At 34.4% G+C, this 20408-nt stretch overlaps 2 protein-coding genes across 3 annotated transcripts in view; one reads left to right on the plus strand and one right to left on the minus strand.

The window, feature by feature from the left end:
• Nucleotides 1-2628: 2628 nt before the first annotated feature.
• Nucleotides 2629-12529, plus strand: LOC144443704 (glycine receptor subunit alpha-2-like). Its single transcript, XM_078133244.1, has 9 exons — nucleotides 2629-2703; nucleotides 3831-3933; nucleotides 4301-4371; nucleotides 5100-5317; nucleotides 5590-5672; nucleotides 8063-8200; nucleotides 9315-9544; nucleotides 10069-10200; nucleotides 12224-12529. Exons 1-9 carry the CDS (start codon nucleotides 2629-2631, stop codon nucleotides 12527-12529), a joined length of 1356 nt encoding a protein of 451 aa, XP_077989370.1.
• A 3534-nt stretch (nucleotides 12530-16063) lies between these two features.
• The window catches only part of LOC144443291 (serine/threonine-protein kinase RIO2-like), a 29176-nt gene continuing 24831 nt past the window's right edge, over nucleotides 16064-20408 (minus strand). For both annotated transcript variants that reach the window (XM_078132728.1, XM_078132729.1), the window contains 4 exons: nucleotides 19951-20142; nucleotides 18996-19088; nucleotides 18221-18293; nucleotides 16064-17836 (listed from right to left, as the gene is read on the minus strand). In XM_078132728.1, coding sequence (XP_077988854.1) covers nucleotides 17228-17836; nucleotides 18221-18293; nucleotides 18996-19088; nucleotides 19951-20142 — 967 coding nt within the window. In that variant the 3' untranslated portion in view covers nucleotides 16064-17227. The remainder of the gene's footprint in view (nucleotides 17837-18220; nucleotides 18294-18995; nucleotides 19089-19950; nucleotides 20143-20408) is intronic.

A 20408-nucleotide genomic window follows, 5' to 3' on the forward strand; every position in this document is an offset into this window, starting at 1 on the left:
ATTAAGGGAGAGAAATATGATTTTTTTTCCATAGTTGCTATTTAAAAAGCAATGAGAAACATAATTTAAAAAATAGGATCACCCTGAAATTAAAGTGGCCATATAGATGAGGATTGGGTAGTTATTTTTAATTTTTAATTTATAAAACAATTTTATCATCGCTTCCTACTTGAAAAAAATCAATGTGAAACAACACAGACCAAGTCTGTGTGTCATTGCAGAAAGCTAAAATATGTGTAAAAAGTTTGTTATTATACCTGCAATAACAAACATGTACAAATACATTTATAAACCTTTTCCAATGTATTGTTTTACCAACAGGGACTTGGCAAATGATATGATATGATATGATATGATATGATATATATTTTATTACCCGATCAAAAATAAGTACAATATATGTTGTTTCACATTGATTTCTCAAGTAGGAAGCCATGATAAAATTGTTTTATAAACTAAAAATCCAAAATAAATACTCCCTTGAATGCGTGTTTAGGTATAATTGTACTAAAGTGTAACGCCTGTGTTATGATTGACAGATATTATAGTATTGTAGTATATATTATCATTTCTAGTTCCATGCTAACATATACGTTGTATATTAACAGTTTCAATGAAGAGTTTGCAATCGTTAATAGAGATGAATGTTTTTAAATATTCGTTTTATAATACCATCATATTACTAATCTCCACGTGAAGCTAGCCATCACGTGACACGACACAAAAACTGTAAACAGCGACAAGCACGGACCCCCCAACCTGGAATACAAATACACTCCTTGTCAATTCATCAACTTTCCACTGAGTCTCGACAAGTACTCCATTTCCGTGCAGACTAGATTAACCTTGTACATACAAATGCATATATACACACACAAAGTAGCGTGGCGTGAACTCAAGTTGTTTTTTTATAAAGACTAGTGAATGGTTATGTATGTATATTTTCACTTGTCAATCCTTTCCATGTGGGCATACTAACATGATGTAATATTCATGTTCTATTGATATTATGAGAGTTGTAAAACGAGGGGGAAAATAAAAATGACTTTTTTGAAATAGAAAAGCTGACAGGCCTGCAGTAAATATCAAACAGAATCAGTATCTAAAGTTGCTTCATGGAGCCAGTTAATATGGACAGTAAGACGGCTTGCCCGGTAAAATTTGAAATGAAATGCATTTAGTTATTCTTTACGTCTTGTACTACACTGTGTATGTGTTTATGATCTGCCTGGAATCCGTGGCATTCTGCAACAGTTCTGTGATCTTTGTATATGTACAACCCATAACACCAAAGTAAAGCGTTTTCTGTATGTGCCACAATCGCTTATAGCCTCCATATCAAGTGTATATCAAAGTCTGTCTCTTCATATATCACATTTCATTTGTGTTTGTTTATGATGGGGGTAGACACCTCAAAATGAGTGACCCTGGGAAGGGGGTACTTGAAAATTTTGTGGCAGTGGAGGGTACTTTTTTTGTGAAAGCAGCCTTCCATCCTAATCCGGGACCACGGTTTAATTTGGGCTGTTTTTGGCTCTGATGTACTCAATTCCGATGAGCGATACATTATCAAGAGATTGTCAGACTTTAATTTCTAGATTTGATAGGTAATTTGATATGCGGATCATGAATCTTACGTATATTTGGTCAGTGGGAGATGAGGAGGTGGATAATTCCATAGTTCCATTTTGCTTTTCAAGGGAAAACATTTAATTTATAAATGTGATAAATGTGTGGAATACTTGCAGAGACATATTGTTATCTTACACCCACGGAGGTAACCACTTCATTTACGGCGTAATAGAACCAAAAACATCGATAATTGTCACGTTTGAAAAGTCTGGACTATGTTCAAAGATTGAATAATGGCTGATGATATCAGATGCACATGATTCATGTAGTGCGACACAATTTTGACATTTCGTGATGAAAATACTTGATCCCCTTCTCAAACAAATAAACGTATATTCTGGAAATTACCACCTTATACCTAAATCGATTATTTTATATTTATATTCATTCTCTTGTCATTACTTGTGCACGTACAGGGCAAAACCTGAATATTTTGTTACGGCACATGCGCATTGTGACTGACTCAGCGACCTGGACGATTTCGTTGTTTTTTTCGGGGTGTGACCAAAAGGCAGACGATGGAAAAGAAAAACGACGTCACTTCCTGCTTTGATTATGCAAAAATTGATCACACGAAGTTCATGTCGTTGCTGTCCTTTGTGCAGCCACTGTGGTCCAAATAAATCAACTTCAAACGTTTGATCTCGAAATCTTGCTCAGTTGGTATAGATACGCTACATTTATATGTCAGCTACATTTTCATACATCTATATGGCTTGACATATAATGATAATTCTTTGATATATACCGAAAGACCATATTGCTCTTTTACTCTCAAATTAAGGCCATCGCCAGTTGGCATGAAATGTTGTCAATTTTCACGTAAACTATTGAGTCTTTACTGTCTCTATGAACATGAATGGATTGTATCTGACTGTTTGATGATGAATTTCCTCCCACGCACTTTAAAAGATCGGCCTGCCCATACGTATCTAACGATATTATACCATTCGTCATAATTATTTCAATACACTTCTTGCACAACCCTGAACGGATATGACGCTTAAGTTTGAAAGCGAGGCTCTTGAGTCAAGAGAGTTCAAGCTTACATCGTCATATCCGTACAGGGCTGTACAAGCTTTGACTTTTGAAAGTTGTAGTAAGCTCAGTTCATTGGCACGGATTTCAATACCACTAACATATACAGGCTATACGTTTTAAATCAGCTGCAGTACACTTTTTATTGCAATATCTAGTATTATTCATTAATGTTTAATACAAATGGGAAATTATCACAACACTGAAGTTAAAAATGCTTGTACAGTGAAACTATTCACCAGCCTCTCGTTCACCGAATCAGATGTGCCATTTGTTAATCCACAGACAAAGAAGTGGTTAATCAGTGATACTTTAGCTAGTGTAAAAGTAACTAACACTTCTTATTAATTTTACAGAGTGTACGTACTTCACAAAGAAAAACATTTATACCTTCTAATTTTATTGGTGCAATGTCTTTTTCCTCTACTAAGTTTCTCACCAAAGTTAACTAAACATTTAGTGTAGTTTTGTAGTCTCTGACTGGCAGAAAAGCAAGTGGCAAAGTATCAGATAGTTACACAAATTCTTGGGAACTCCTTTAGGAACTTACATAAACACACAATTTCGTTTTATATTCATTTGATATTGAGTGATAGTTTACGATATTTGGTAATTTGTTTCGTATAAAGCAGGTAACATCATTTTCCTTACAGATACAATTTCGAGCAGTTGTCCACACGTAGCAATAATTTTCACATTGCCAATCAATTTACAATTGGCTGAATGGTTCGACTATAGTAATTCATCGATCATACATCCGAATTTCAATTTATCCCAGAATAGACTTAACACGATTAGGCTGTTTGGACGTACAGGATAATAAAAACCATCTAAATGAAACGATATATTTTAGTAGATCTCGGTATCTTAAGACCAATATGCACTTAGATTATTAGATTACATTATTGTATTTTTTTAAGGTTGTTATTTACATTGTGGTACAATTTACAAACATCATGGAGAAAAACTGTCGCCTATTATATTTTTCGTAACAAACCACCGAGAAAAAACTGTCATCTATTATATTTTCATTGATATATATTGCGGTCATTAAAATATTATATAGGCTTATTAATACTTAAATAACATTATTCCAAACATAGAACCCACATATGAACTGACACTGAATCTAGCATGACGTAATTTATTTGTTGTAACAGTTGCCATGGTTTCTCTTAAATAGCGTTCAAGAGCAAGATGCTGTCCAATTGTTTGCTGACATCGTAGAAGGCTATGATAAGAGGCTTAGGCCAAATTATGGAAGTGAGTGGTATATTAATATTGTATTGACCTTTCAACTTTGTCACGCCAAATGCAAATGTACATTATATCAATCGATGACATAGGATGGGCAAGGTGGAGGGGTGGGGGTAGTGGAGGAGTACAATTTACAGAAAAAAATAAGATGACAAATTACGAAGATTATATTTAATTTTTACGTTTTAAATTGAAAAAGAACAACACAATTTAACTTCATCAAGAGATAAAAGAATTTCTTGGACCACAAAAAAGAAATATTGTCAGAACCGCTATCAAGACTTTTTTGTATCGGTGTACCCTTTATAAATTCGCAGTTTAATATGAAGATGCTTATGTGCATGATTACATCTCATTTACTTGTGTTGCCTAGGTGACCAACCTGTGTTGGATACAATTCAAATATACGTGGCCAGTTTTGATGATATCGCAGAGGCTGATATGGTGAGGCTCACATCCTTTTTTTGTCCGAGTAGTAATATCATATTATATATCCCAATTTTATCAGTCGCCTGATGAACGCTGAGAAAGCGTGAAACTCCGAATAACGACCCTGGATATATGACAAAAGTAATGAGTAGAACAGTCTTGATAAATAAATTCAATCATAACATTTCAAGGCAAGATATATAGTAGGTCATCACCTGACTGTATATCTAAATGTTATGGAATAGAACGACACACCGGAAGTTCTTATAACCGGTAAAATATACGCAAGGGATGATCTAAAAGTCACGCGCAAAAAATGAACCCGATAGAACACCCCTGAAAGATAGAATAAGCGTAGTTAGATATTTAATAGGAATGATTAAAATAATCTCTATAATATAACACAATATCAAGCAAGATACTAAGAAGTCGTTACAGTGTTTCACCCTGTTGCGAACTTTTCATACAAGTTTTATCGTTGAACCATAGACAGTGGAGAAAAGAAACTTCCACTGTCTATGGGTGAACTTAACCCTAAATGTCAAAAACTGTGATCAAGTACATCCTGTCCAACACATCACGGTAAATTGGTTAATCGGACATTTTGTAATTGTTAAGTGTATTCTTGTCTGATAGAATTTAACATAAGCCTAATCATTGATTTTTGTTTATTTTGTTTGTTTGTAAGCTATTTTAATGTTATCAAATACTTCAAACTACTGAAAATACACTATCCATTTCAGAGCTACAGTTTTTCAATCTATCTACGTCAAACATGGGACGATCCAAGATTGACCTATGACCCCTCTCGAGAACTCATACCAAGCAGTTATCTCGTTGATAAAATATGGCTACCAGATCTTATGTTTGGAAACGAGAGGAAGGCTATATTTCATGACGTCACAGCCAATAACAAAGTGATACATATCACACCAAATGGAACAGTTTGGTACAGTGCAAGGTACGATAGAAATTACAATATGAGTTTTCAAATAGCATTAATAATTAAGAACAGTTCATGACTTATGTATGTATGTATGTATGTATGTATGTATGTATGTATGTATGTATGTATGCATGTATGCATGTATGTATGTATGTATGTATGTATGTATGTATGTATGTATGTATGTATGTATGTATGTATGTATGTATGTGCGAACGATTCGATGAACTGGACGAATGAATGAATGTCAATTGATAATGTATCTACCAAACATATCCAATTTGCAGGTTGAGTCTCACCTTACACTGTGATATGGACTTCCATAAATTCCCAATGGACGAGCAGAATTGTGGTCTTGAAGTAGAAAGCTGTAAGTTGGAAAGTTAACCTAAAACACATGCTTTTAATATTCGTACCTTGTAACATGTTAAGATTTGAAACAATGCAGGAACCATTTAGTTTTTGCAAAATGATTTTGTGAAAATTCCTAACATCATCATTATGCCTTGCTTACGATGACGTCATTAAAATACATGACGTCATGATTGTTTCGTATGAAATTTGAATATTTAAATTTCAGAAAGGAATTCAGCTTCAATATATCCTCAAGAGTTAGAACTGTTCCTTTCATAGGTATTATCCAGAAAAACTCTGTATTGTGTATACTGTGGAGGTATGCTTAGGAACTAAGCACGTTCACACATACATACATACATACATACATACATACATACATACATACATACATACATACATACATACATACATACATACACTTTTACTAAAGGTATGCATTTCCATATGGTAGTTCACGTTTGTTGGGTTGTATTTCTTTGGGTGGGGCTGGGAAAACATATACATTTGCAATTCAGAAGATGAAATATTACTAATTTGACATACTGAATAAAAGATATTGGTATTGTCAGTGTGTGTCATATTGAAATATATGCACGCATTCAAGTATAATATTTGGATTATGCTGAACTGAAGTGATATAATGAATAGCAGCAAACGAATTAATATTGACACGTCTTCACACTTCACTTAGCATAGAATTGATTAATTTACTTTGTTTATACTATAGAAAGGACATTAATTTGTCATGAAACTTATATTTGACCCTTTTGAGAATGTAAATGCTGACATGCATTCATATGTATAGATGTTAACGCCATGGTGAAATAAGTTAGTTCATGCAAATGAACGAGTTAATCTATGATTTCAGGTTAAACATAAATCATACGTACCTTTGAGGGAGGGGACGATTCCATCAACAGGGGAGGGAGTGATTCCAACAGCAGGGAGGGGGAATGATGCCATCAGCAAGGAGGGGGAAGGACTCCAACAGCAGAAAGGGAGAGTGATTCCACTAGTTTGTTGTTATAATTTTCTTTATATACTATCCTACTTTCATGGAAATCTTTAAGAAGAATTTTGCTTCTTCATAATTTGCATAGGTGAATTAATTACTGCGCATGACCTAGTCAACACCTCCTCTCGGGGAAACGTGGCAGTGAATGTATGTGTGCTAAAACAATTTGTACTTGAAATTCCTTGGTATCATAAGTTGGAAATTATACACATTGTAATCTACATTCATTTTTGAGATCAGTGGGTGATTAGATTATGACTTGTAGCTATACATATCTCACAACAAACAGTATATGCCACCTGTATTCCTTAAAATCACATTAGCCAACCACCCCATCATTATTTTACGCTTGGCCAGTCCTTGTAACATCTGGTATATACCTCTATTAGTCATATAAGCTTATGAACTGGTGATTAAAGAAAGACACAATATGATGAAACTATCAATCGGTTTCACTCCTTTCAATCAACGAATGTTATTGATCATCGGTTAAATTCCCAATTCATCATGGTCTGTGTGCCTAAGTCTCACCATAACAAGGCCATTTCTTTTCAAAAATCAATTTAGTGTGCAAATTTCGTCATTGTATATTTTACAGAGCATGAATTGATAGAATTAAGAATCATTTAAAGTGAAATATACAAAGGAATATGCAAATTAGCTGATTAATATGTATAACATTTCCAATCAACCATGTTTGATTGTACAGTATACAAATTACATAGAAACGTGTGGAATGTTTAATGTACCCTAAAGTTACTATGAGCTATAAGATATGTAGGATTTATATATTTAAGTAGTATTTGAAAAAAAACCTGCCATACGTTGGATAATGAATAATAGTTCGCTAATTTATTGATAAAAACTACTTCCAAAACCTTGTCGTGATACCTATCTGCAATTCATTTATTAGCTTATCAATTGTAGTTACTATTGATAACTATATTACTTGGAATAAATGCAATCAATTTTCAATTATAGCATACTGGTATGCCTTACGTGGATGTATGATACATTAATATATATGCAAATTAGCTCATACTTATGTAAATGCTAAGGTGTTACACTATAATATTGTGTGTTACCACAGCAGCTTTCGTAAATCACGGATGTAACATTTGGTTTTTAACTCCTGATGTATGATTGATTTTTTTTAAATGGAGGATCATTGGTACTAGCAACAATACTTTTTAACAGTTATCACCATGTTTAGAAAAGGTGATGCATTGACAATTCAGACAGCACTGATCGTGAATCGGTCTGTATGATCACAGTATTCAAATATGAATCTAGTGCCTCGTTCGGATACAGTCCGTCCACATTATATTTCTAGAATATAACGCAATGTGTGATTTACAATGACTATTTTCCTTTTTATCCTATTTCAGTTCAATACACAGTTAAAGATTTGTTATTTCAGTGGATTGGAGATGAACCGGCAGAGTTCAACAAAGGTCACTTGAAGTTACCCCAGTACAACCTTAAAAACTACGATGTTAAGAACTGTACGAAAGAATTGAGCACAGGTAAAAGTATACAAGGCGTATTGTAGGCTATTATACCATACACGAGCCATTTAGAACGAAAGTATACTCTGGTCGTTCTGCGTCACGACAATGCGTATCTACGTCGCTGGTTCTGCTGTGTTCGAAATATGAGTCAAAACGTTCAAAATTGCCATTATTTTCCCCGATTTTTCTTTGATATTACTGGCGCTGGTATAATTGTGTTATTCTCCAATATTTGTCTTCATTAATCAGCCGGAAAATACTCGTGACCAAAGGGTTGTTACTACGAGTCACTAGAAGAGGGCAAGGACAAGGGCCCCTTAGGTAACTCGTATTTTCCTTGGCTGAACGAAGAAAAATATTAAGGAATATCATTTTATTCTTCCTGAAGTGAGATTTCACCATTTAAGATTAAAATAGCACTTATGTCACGTCGCTTTTTTTCTGTTATAAGTATGCTTTAATAAGTCAAGCCTATTTTTAAATTATGTTTTGTCAAAGGTGACCGAATACCAGATCTGTTATTTGGTATAACGAATGAACAGCGACAAGCATAAGACTTCGAATTCAATAGCAAAACGCGAACCCTGCGATGATTTACAGTTTAAATGCGATTTTATCTTGCATATATGAACGGTTGCCGCGTCGTTCTGATAGCAACGTGGTGAAATTTTAATATAAAACGCATTATGTATTAACTATTATGTGAAGTATGAACAAAATACGAAACCAGACCAACCTGGCATTTAGTTCAGCCATATATATATATATATATATATATATATGGCTGAACTAAATGCCAGGTTGGTTCATATATATATATATATATATATATATATATATATATATATATATATATATATATATATATATATATATATATATATATATATATATATATATATATATATATATATATATAATTGTGTATGTATGTATGTGTCTGCCTCTGCCTCTGTGTGTAAGCATACTAGTGTATGCGTAGGATATTTTTGTTGAGGTTGCGTACATATGCGTATACGTATTTCATTACCATATTGAATTTACCACTGAGTCCAGGATAGCAAATTAATTGCATGCCGTACTTATTCGGTAAGCTTACACAATGTCATTGTATTCCTTGGTCTTACAGGCTGGTACACATGTATTGGCATAACTTTCACGCTACACAGAGAGTTGGGATATTACCTACTACAAACCTATATTCCCAGTGTTCTCCTTATAATACTATCCTGGGTGTCATTCTGGATAGATATTAAGGCATCCCCTGCACGTACAGCTCTTGGCATAACCAGTGTTCTGACCATGATAACCACTTTAAACGGTGTTAGAGAAGACTTGCCTCATGTTTCATACATTAAGGTTAGTATACATACATACATACATACATACATACATACATACATACATACATACATACATACATACATACATACACACACACACACACACACACACTCACGCACGCACACGCACGCACGCACGCACGCACGCACGCACGCACACACACACACACATACATACATACATACATACATACATACATACATACATACATACATACATACATACATACATATTGATGACGAGTACATTAATATATTTATATATGACTCCTGGGAACGAAAAAGCAAGTCGCACAATAAAGTTGCGAATTCAGTATTCAATTCAGAACTGAAGTGCAGTAGCCACGTGTGCTGTATCATTATGTATCGATTACTTTATCTCTCGGGATTTGATCAGGATGTCGTTTATTTTGTTGAGATTGAGTTGGTAAATAATTTCATACGCTGCTGCCATGCAAACCATTGAAATTGAAAGTAAATGTGCAAATGTTGGATATATTTCATGCTTATTCATATTGTTCATATGATAATTACTTGCAGGCAATCGATGTTTGGTTTGCCATGTGTTTAATATTTGTTGTGGGAGCGCTCATCGAATATGCCATCGTACACTATCTATCATCCAATAAATTACGTCTCTGGCATAATAGATCGCCCTCCAAAGTGAAAAAGGTGAGCCAATGAAGTCAGCAGAATCTTTACGTGAAACAGCGAAGACTGACAAACCATGAGACAATGAGACACTCGTTGTACGCACAATGTATGTCTACGCAAGTCGCCCAGGAACCGTGTTTCAAACAAACAAACAAACAAACAAACAAACAAACAAACAAAATAAGGCACGGACGAACGAACGAATAAATAAATAAATAAATAAATAAATATACTCAAACAACCAAAACATGAGTGAATAAATGAAAATGCGATAAACACATAAATAACTTTCACTTGTATATAATTGTATGTACAATGTACATGTAAATACGGGCATGTATACTTCTTAAACTATGTTACTATGTTTTATGTAGACAAAGACAAAGACATACCATGAGCTCGTGATTTGGAGTGTTTTTTGGCGTTGAAATGGTGACACCTAAGCCTGCAACCGGGCAGAAGCAAAAACTCTTGTATTTTGTATAGCTCGGTATACATAGACACAGGAACAGTCCAGTATGCAGACCTGTATAGATAGTTATTCATGTGTTTATGGTAGTTTCATTTATTCAAGCATGTTTTCAATGATTATTTATGTATTTATTTATTTGGTTGCTTGCTTGTTTGTAACATGATTCCTCGGCTCCGTGTGGTACCTACAGGTCGCCAATTCACACTACACTATTTGTTTTACAAATAGAAAGTATGGTTACTTGACATATAAATACCATTAATAAAATTTCGACATCACAGAAAAAGTGTACTAATAGCCTGTTAGACGAGGCACGCAATCATTTGAAGTATAACTTAGTATTATAATTATAACCAATATGTCGGCCATGAAACGTGACATGGTTGTCTTGGAAACATGGAAATATGACATGGTGTCAAGTGATGCATGCCTTGTACGTGTTTTGAACAAAACTTTCTATAGGCCCGATATCACGTAAATCCACTACTGAAGCATCACAGCCTAGTTCTACATGTATCTGAATGATGGATGGACGCGTGGGCATGCCATGGGTAATGAAAAAATAGAAACATTTGCAGGCCAGCAAACGCAAAGTAATGAAATTGTGGGCGGACACATTACACTGGATAATTCCGATATGACAATGGTTGCAGTTGAATGATCGTGTGCATATGTTACATCGTATCATTTGTACACGTATAGTTAAATTTCATGGCAACAGTAAATTTCATGGAAACATTAAATTTCATCGAAACTGAAGATGGCTCGCTTGCTTGATGCAATAGTTACGTAGTACATAGACTGTAATGACGTCATCGGTCCGGGCTTATCACAACGGTTGATCTGTCAGTCTACGTAGTACAGAGCTGACGATATTTCACCCAAGGCACAAACACAGAATAAAGCGGGAGAATATATTACTTTGATTTATGAATGTTGCTATTGGAACTTTTTTTAAAAACTGAGATATAATAACTTACACTATCGCGAAACCTGCACAGCATTGAATCCCCTGTGTGTCGCAGAACACATAGTATGGAGCAATAAAAACAATCAAATTTGATTTTTGGGTCCGCACCCAAAAATCAGAGTCACCAATGATGAATCACGATTTTAACTTATTACTATACTACTTACAGATAAAACAGACTAACTGACGTGTATTTTTAATTATTGGTGTGTTTAACAGTGAATATATTGTTGGTTGTTAGATCGAAAAAATAATACCCCAATTAATAGTTACAGATAGTGCACAAGAAATAAATTTATGATATGGTCTCTTTTCATGATTGAGAAGTCAAAAGGAACGAAAGCGTATGGCATATATTTACAAACTAATTCTTGGGAATTAGGATGAGACAGCTTGAACGCCAATATTCATTTTCACAGGAAGTATACGTATTTAGTTTATCTCGGCAAAATTTGACATATCGCATTTGGCAATGAGATGCGTATGTCGTCGAGGAACAAAACAACTTATTGCAAGGCAATATTACATTTTTCTTGAGCTTTTCCATACTCGAAATAGAAATTGTTGTAATATTATTTTTCACCATGCTCTTTCTTCAGGCTGAGAAATACTCCGGCGAGTGTTGTGTTAGTTTGACAATAATCGACCGTGACAGATCGTTAGCTGAGGCCTTAGCCAGAGCACACGCTAGTAATGGTACGGTGGCGAACACCGACTCTACAAGTCTGCAATCGACGTCCCCTCTTGGAGATGAAGGCAAAATTTGGATTCGTGGAAATTGCGCCCGTAAACCTGAAGCCATCTACGATACTGGCAAGAAAATTGACTACTATTGTAGAATTGGATTTCCAATTGCGTTCGTCTTGTTCAACACGGGGTACTGGTTCTATTACAAATTGGGTTAAATCATGAACAGTGCAGAGAAATTTTGTCAATGGCTAAATCAAATTCCTATAAAATGGATGATACCAGTTAGGGTAGACGCTATATATGGGTCTCATACTTGATAGATTATGCATAGGGGTTTCATACTTGGGTAGACTCCCGGGGGTCGACTCTATACAGGGATCTCATACTTGGGTAGACTCTATGCTGGCTTTCATATTGGGGCATTGGACATGTAACTTTGAATAAGCTACAGTATTACTTCTATATAGGCTTTCTATAAGCTACGTCTGATGGTCAGAGCTACAAGTGACGCCCTCACCATAATTCTATGAGCAAGATGTCCATCCCTCCAATCCCATGTTTACTGGTACATGCCCCTTCTCCTTACAGCCATTTCTCTCCACTCCAATGTTACAATTAGAAGCTAGATGAAATAGTGATTCCAGTGATATGTTGTGAGGCATATTGAGAGCACAAGTATTACAAATTAATAACATTATTTTTGATGACTGACAAGGCCATAGTCTCATAGATAGTTTACCTTTTTTATATTCAGCAAAGTATGTTTTGCATAAATATAACACAATGTGTATATGTGAGGGGGGGGGTTAGATGAGGTTGCAAGAAAAACTACACTGATTGTGATTGAATATCGTTGTTGTAACAAACGCCCCCATGATTTTTTCCAAAATGACCTGCAAAGAATACAAAGGTCGTCAAAACAATGAAAACAACACTGTTACAGCCACCTTCTATAGAGGGGTTCATCAGCAAAATTATGACAGTAAAATATTGTTCACACAATGTTTATAAGAGTCAAGCGATGTAAATTCAAAATGAAAGGCAAAAGTTTTTTCATATTAAGAAATCTAACCAGTTAGCTAAAAAAATATTAAACAAATATTAAAATATGCAAACTTACTTTTGCAATATATGTTATCAAAACACCAAGTCAACTAGCCGTACGTTAACGTTGGCTTATGACTTTTACGTCAAAGGCACATGTATATCTGTCTGAAACATCACACACACACACACACACACACACACACACACACACACACACACACACACAGAATGTCACAAGAATGTACTTAACTCACCAACCATAGCATCGTTTTTTACAGATATATTTTCTAAAATAAAAATAAGGATACTGTAAAATATACTGGTAATAACTTCATCAGCATTCTGAGTTTGAATAACTCAGTACTAAACATTTCGGTACTATTAAGGGACGAATTCAAAGTCAGAAATCTGGTTGTTCTTCTATCTGCTTGTTTGGGTTGACGATTAGAAAATTTTTTGTATGGGCTGGCCAAACAAGTTAAGTAGACAGACAGAATGCTAGCCACTCCATGTCTCTGCTCGATCCAAACAGACAAAGAATTTTTGGCTAATTTTTTTTGTCTGATTGGAAATGAGGCTGATCGAATGATGGCCATGCATGTGTAATCATCCTTTTAGTTTTCTAAGTGTTAGTTATTCTAATTTTTTTATCAAAAATATTTACTAGTATTTTTCAGAACACGATTATTTACGGGTTGTTATTCATGCAATTAATTGTATTACATGGTTTGTATGTAGGGGTAGAATTTAAAAAAAAAGAATGTAAATCATGTATCTTGTAAATTGTGTGTCAGTATGAGAGGTTGCAGAAAGTATAATATAAGCTTAAGGTGAAAAAATTAGCGCCAATGGCGCTGTAGCACAAGTGTAGGGTTTTTAAAAATGTTTACTCACATGCTCATCCATCCATGCTAGGTATAGGTGTTCATTTGCTGAATGATTATCCAGTTGCGTATCCAACCCTGTTGTTATCTTTGCAATATACGCGATCATTTGGCTGTTGCTATGGACGTGGTCATGTTGCTAGACATATTTGCATATATTTTTGGAAAGTTCGTTCACTTGTCTATGAATCCCTGATGTTATCTTTGCAATATATGTCATCATTTTCCTGTTGCTGTTGGCGTGTTTGTTGCTAAGTATATTTGCATACAGTTTTTGAATCTTTATTCATTTGTCTATTAATCCCTGTTGTTATCTTTGCAGTATACATGATCATTTGGTTATTGCTATGGGCATGGTCTTGTTGCTAGGCACATTTACATACATTTTTGAATGTTTATTCATTGTCTATTAATCCCTGTTATCTTTGCAATATATGTGATCATTTGGCTATTGCCATGGGCGTGGTCTTGTTGCTAGGCATATTTGCATACACCTTTTGAATGTTTGTTCACTTGTCTGAGAATCCCTGTTGTTATCTTTGCAATATATGTGATCATTTGGCTATTGTCATGGGCGTGGTCTTGTTGCTAGGCATACTTGCATACACTTTTTGAATGTTTGTTCACTTGTCTAAAATCCCTGTTATTTCTGTGAAATAACCCACCGTTTGGTTCTTGCTAATGGCGTGGTCATTTTCAAAATGACCTGCACAGAATACAAAGGTCGTGAAAACAATGAAAACAACAGCCATCTTCATCAGCAAAATTATGACAGTAAAATATTGTCCACACAATGTTTATAAGAGTCAAGCGATGTAAATTCAAAATGAAAGGCAAAAGTTTTTCCATATTAAGAAATCTAACCAGTTAGCTAAAAAAATATCAAAAAAATATTAAAATATGCAAACTGTTACAAAATTCACATTTTTACACCTAATTTGCATATCACTGATGAGATCATTATATACTTAACATTTCTTCATCTATAAACCCCAAAATGTATCCCCATTAAATTTCAGCCCAATCTGCTCAGTAGTTTTGGAATTAAAAGATTTTTAGCTCTAATCACTGATCGTCATGTTGTGAACAATTCTTAACCTAAACACCCTTAAGAATGTTAACGCCAAATTTCAGACTGATCTGCCCAGTAGTTTTTGAGTTGACGTTTTTTGACCAAAAATCACATATTTTTACCTAAATCGCACACTGGTGGTAAGATCATTTTGATTTGAACAATTTCCCAACTAGACACCCAAAGTAATACACCAACCAAATATCATGGCAATCGGCCAAGCATTTTTTTGACTTTAAGTTGTTTACACAGACAGTCAGACAGACAGACAGACAGACAATTTGCCATGCCTATAGCACTACTGAACCTTATCAGTTCCGTTGTGCTAAAAACAATTGTGTTTCCGATAACATGGCCTCAGAAAATAGGGTAGGTAGGTCGGCATTTTACTTTATTTTATCTTTTTAATTGTTTTTATTGTCAAAAAATATTGCTTTGATCCAAACCGAATGAATTGTTGACCAGAATACCCCTTTCTGTGATATTTTGATGAAATATATACAGGCATCACTTGGGAAAGAAAACATACATGCATGAAGGTCAAGAAAAACAAAGAATTACTTATCTTTTTGTTTTAAATATTTAAAAATATGTTTATGGTCAGCGTGTTAAACTAGGGTCGGTCAGGTTATCGGAAACACATACTTTTTTTGGCCTAAGCTAGTACCTTTGGCTAAACAAATATTAGTATATTTACAACTCACCACAATCACTACAGTTTGGTAAACACTTTTATTTTTGGGTGTTCAAGGGAATAAACATCCTGAATTTGAAGCAAAGCGCTGAAGAAAACATGACCCCATCTGTGAGCAGAAGTTTGTCAGTTGTATTTTCAGCTTTGTAACACTCTGGTAATACATTTTGATGTCATATTTGTGTTACATATTTGGACATTTTTAGCAATGTTTTATAAGACTTACACATTATATGTTGTTTATTAGAAATTTTTCAACAATTTTTACAATGCAAATAAAAATGTTGATAAATGTTTTATTTGTGTCAAGATATTCATACTGCTAGGATGTGTTGGATGTTTAATAATGAACAGAATGCCCTCCAAGTCAATTTGATCTATAAGTCACTGTCACTGTCACTGTTACTGACAAAGAAAATGTTTGTGATGCACCAAAATTGGGTAGTTTCCCTATGTAGTGACTTACAAGAAAGATTTTATCATTTTCAGCCACAACATAAATTTTGTCTTCCATTAGAATCCATACTTGCTGAATGAATGAATGAATGAATGAATGAATGAATGGATGAATGAATATCCGAGGATGATATAGCTACCATTGTCCATGTTGGGTAGTCAAATACATGTGCTTTGTGTTGTATCAGTCCAGTGTGTCTAAATAAACGATTTATTTTGATATAAAGAGGAGCTGTGATGTTAAAAGTAAATAATTTCTTTTGAAAAGTCCACTTGTTCAAATGGAAAATTTTGCTTAAATAAATTTGAACTTGTGAGATCATCAAATAAACTTTATTCATCAAAGTCAATACCAAAAGGTAGGTTCCTTTTTAGTCTCAGTTCCCAAATCTCTTCTGCACATGTTTCATAGCCAGCCCAAAGAGATTGGTGGTTAAGCACAAATGACAAAAACAGACTGTCACCATAGAACACCCACTTTTAGAAGAGTTTAGATTAAGTTGCACATATTTTCTATTGATCATATCCAAATCTACATTGATATACATTAATATTTCTCATGCATGTAGATATTGTTCCAGTTTTTGTCTGTATTCAGCTACTTGGAGGTGTTGCTATGGTATTTGTGTTCAGCTACTTGGAGGTGTTGCTATGGTATTTGCCTGTGTTCAGCTACTTGGAGGTGTTGATATAAGAATGACATCTGTTCAGGATGGCAGTTAAGCATGCACAGACTTGATAATAAAAAACTATCATCAATTTAGAACCAACTATCAGACAAACTATGCTTGATAGTGTCAGAATGTTCTCTTCTTTTCTGATTGACAACTTTAGCTTCTCCTTTAGCAATTATTCTTCTCCTTTGATCCCTTTTTTGTTTTTTAATCAAATTTCTCTTTACTTTTTCTTTGATCACGTCTGGTCGTATAGTAGCTTCTGAAACGGTACTGCTTATACTGTCACTACTTCTAGTACGTGGTTGTTCTTGTCTGTCCCTAAAGGGTCGATACTGGGCATTCATAGCACTAAGGTCCGCTATATCATCATCTTCGGAGTCAATATCTCCTGTGCTTAGTCTGTCCATTACTGGTGAGATATCCTCTTCCTTTCCTGTAATGTTCTGTGAACTAAACCCTTCTGCAGCACTTGTTCCTTCATCACCAGGACTTGTCTCATCGTTAGCTGTGGAGGCCGAAGCATTTACTCCTGATGCTACTTCTGCACACTGCTGATCATCCTGCTGTGAATCTATTTTGATATCTTGTCCCTCTGTTTCTATGCTTTCTTCATTTCCACTGCTCTCATTTTCATCTCCTGAGTCGTCATCTTCATCATCTTCAGTTTTAGGCTTATTATCTGAAGAGAGTGCCTGTAAGTGGGAAAAATGTAAGAAAGACATTGTCTTAGGAAAGACTGCCAAAATTATGTTGAAATAAGTAATCACATAATACCATTATAGGTCGCAGGTCAACATTCTGAAAATTACCCACGAGTTAACAAATGACTCAGTCTTGGATAAAACTGAAAATTTTAAGATATTTGTTCGAGCAGAAGGTACTCGAAAGACAGATTAATAGAAGGAATGCCTAAATTGACATGTGCAAGTACATCAGGTACATTGAAACATGAATTCAGAATTTGAAAAAAAAACCAGCTTTGCTTGTTAAAGACACATACATATGGGCCTATTTTCTGATATATACCTTATTTGGAACACAGGCTGAATCAAGAAATGATAAAGACCATAAAATACCTTGTCAAAATCTGCTTGTAACTCTTTACTGAATCCACTTGCAGCAACGTCAACATCCAAACTATCAGTTTTTCTACAAAATAAAGATGAAGTCAATGCCGTATAAGAAGTACCAGATGTGCTGAAATGAATCTAGCCACGTTATTTTTATAACAGAGACACAATTAGCACTCAGTGAATAGTACTTTTCTTTTACAGTCTCATTCTAAGAGTCAGACATTACCTTGAACAAGTTTTCCTATCCATACCCTCACGAGAAATCAACAAACTTCGTTGTTAAAGTTTAGATATTTGGTATCATAATGTAGTCATACTTATTTTTGTGTATGAACAATTTGGTGGAATAGCAATTTAGGACATGTCAGGTGTACTTAATTTGGTGGACAGTGCAAGGGGGAATGACACTTCTTGTAAATAACCCATCCACTTTGCCCACGTATTAAGTGGCACACCAGCTGAATATAAAAATATAAAAACTCATAAAGAAACAAGCTTTTGCACATATTCAGCTATTTTAGAGCTGAAAAATATACAATTACAGTAGTTTTGGTACTGTACGTCAAATAGATCTTTACAAGATACCAAGAATGATATTAAAATACAACTTCAGCTGACAGGCATTTCAAAATTTTGGAACAAACTAAGCAGAGAGCATTTGTCAAATATGATTTATTTGATAAAATGATTCTGTTTCCCAAGTTTTTTGTGTACAAAAAAAAAACATGCTGGTAGCAAGAGGAATAATATGAGGGAATTAAAAGTAAAATCAACTTACTGTATGTCACTAAATTTTGGATACAATTCACTTTCATATCCGTATTTCCTAAAGAAAAAGTCTCTGACGCACTGGACATCCCGGTTAAAATACCTTATAAATAAACACAAATATATACACAACATAAATGGGAGAATTATACAAATCAAATAAATACATTTGTTCTGAAAAATCCTGAAACATTTGAAAATCTAAAATTCACTTCTTTAGTGTTTTTGCTAAAGTTTGGGAAACCCTGGTGAAAGAGGGTAAATTTTTCAACCATTTCCACACTGTGTACAATAATTTCAGTGTTGAACTCTGGTAAAATACATGAGGAACTCAGGTAGGGTTTACCTGCACACAATCCTTAAGATAAACACTTTTCTTTCATAGCAGTGCAAAATATTTTTAGAATAATCATTTACATATTTCATGCCACAATTGCTACAAAAACATTTTAATATAAATGAAGTTAGAAGACAAAGATGTAGTCTAGAGGCTATCTGTCACTTTGAATCTCTTCCCATGTCTAGCACAATGATGTCCTGAGATGAAATTGAGATGCCTGAGATGCCAACCACACAGTCATTACTTTATCAATCAATCCCAGAATTCTGCCCAATAATAAGTTAGTGTTTATTGGGGCAGTTACATAATGTCCAAATATGATATATTTGTCAGATCAAGACTCTACGTATACATTGTTTACATCATTCTAACAGTTGGAGGTTTACTTATTTGCATGTACAACTTTTGGCTCATGATTTCTCAGTGACCTTAACAGGGTGAAGAGAGATCTTGAGATTTGAAGCCATAGATAGCATCTAGACTAAGTATAATTAGACAACTCACAATATAAAATTTATGAAAACAATAGGTATATATCTTTTGGCTGATTATTCTATTCTACACCAGCAACCTTATATGATCCAATTATCTATATAACATACAAATGCAAGATTTCTTTTCTCACCAGTCAGCATTTTCATGTGATGTAGATACCATTTGTGGGAAATCAATCAATGTTAATTTATCATCACTGTCCACCATTAAATTAAATTCATTGAAATCACTGTGTATAAGACCATAGCTTGCCAATCTCATGATTAGTTCCATACAGTCACTGTACAATTGAGATGGGTCATCTACTTCATGCACTTGGCAGCTGTAAACAAAGATAAAAAAGTAGGATTTATTTTGTCACTTTGAACTCACAGTCCATGAACATTCAATTGTGCAAAGATATTAATAAGAAAATAATGTATTATTACAAACAAAAGTTATTCAATAGAATTGTATTATTTCAAATCAACATGAAACTAAAGCCCAGTAGTTTTTAATTTATTTTTTCTTTCCCAAGTTGCATATTCAAAGTAATGTCCCCACCACGTTTCACGACTGATAGTGTTTGACTTTAAGTTGTTCACACAC

Source organism: Glandiceps talaboti, chromosome 12, assembly GCF_964340395.1.
Source record: "Glandiceps talaboti chromosome 12, keGlaTala1.1, whole genome shotgun sequence".
NCBI classification, from domain to species: domain Eukaryota; kingdom Metazoa; phylum Hemichordata; class Enteropneusta; family Spengelidae; genus Glandiceps; species Glandiceps talaboti.

Bases quoted from the DNA above. Each gene is read 5' to 3' on its own strand.
- LOC144443704 (XM_078133244.1), top strand. From the start codon at position 2,629: ATGACGCTTAAGTTTGAAAGCGAGGCTCTTGAGTCAAGAGAGTTCAAG. The intron at 5,318-5,589 runs GTACGATAGAAA...TCCAATTTGCAG, and splicing joins ACAGTTTGGTACAGTGCAAG to GTTGAGTCTCACCTTACACT. The intron at 8,201-9,314 runs GTAAAAGTATAC...TTGGTCTTACAG, and splicing joins TACGAAAGAATTGAGCACAG to GCTGGTACACATGTATTGGC.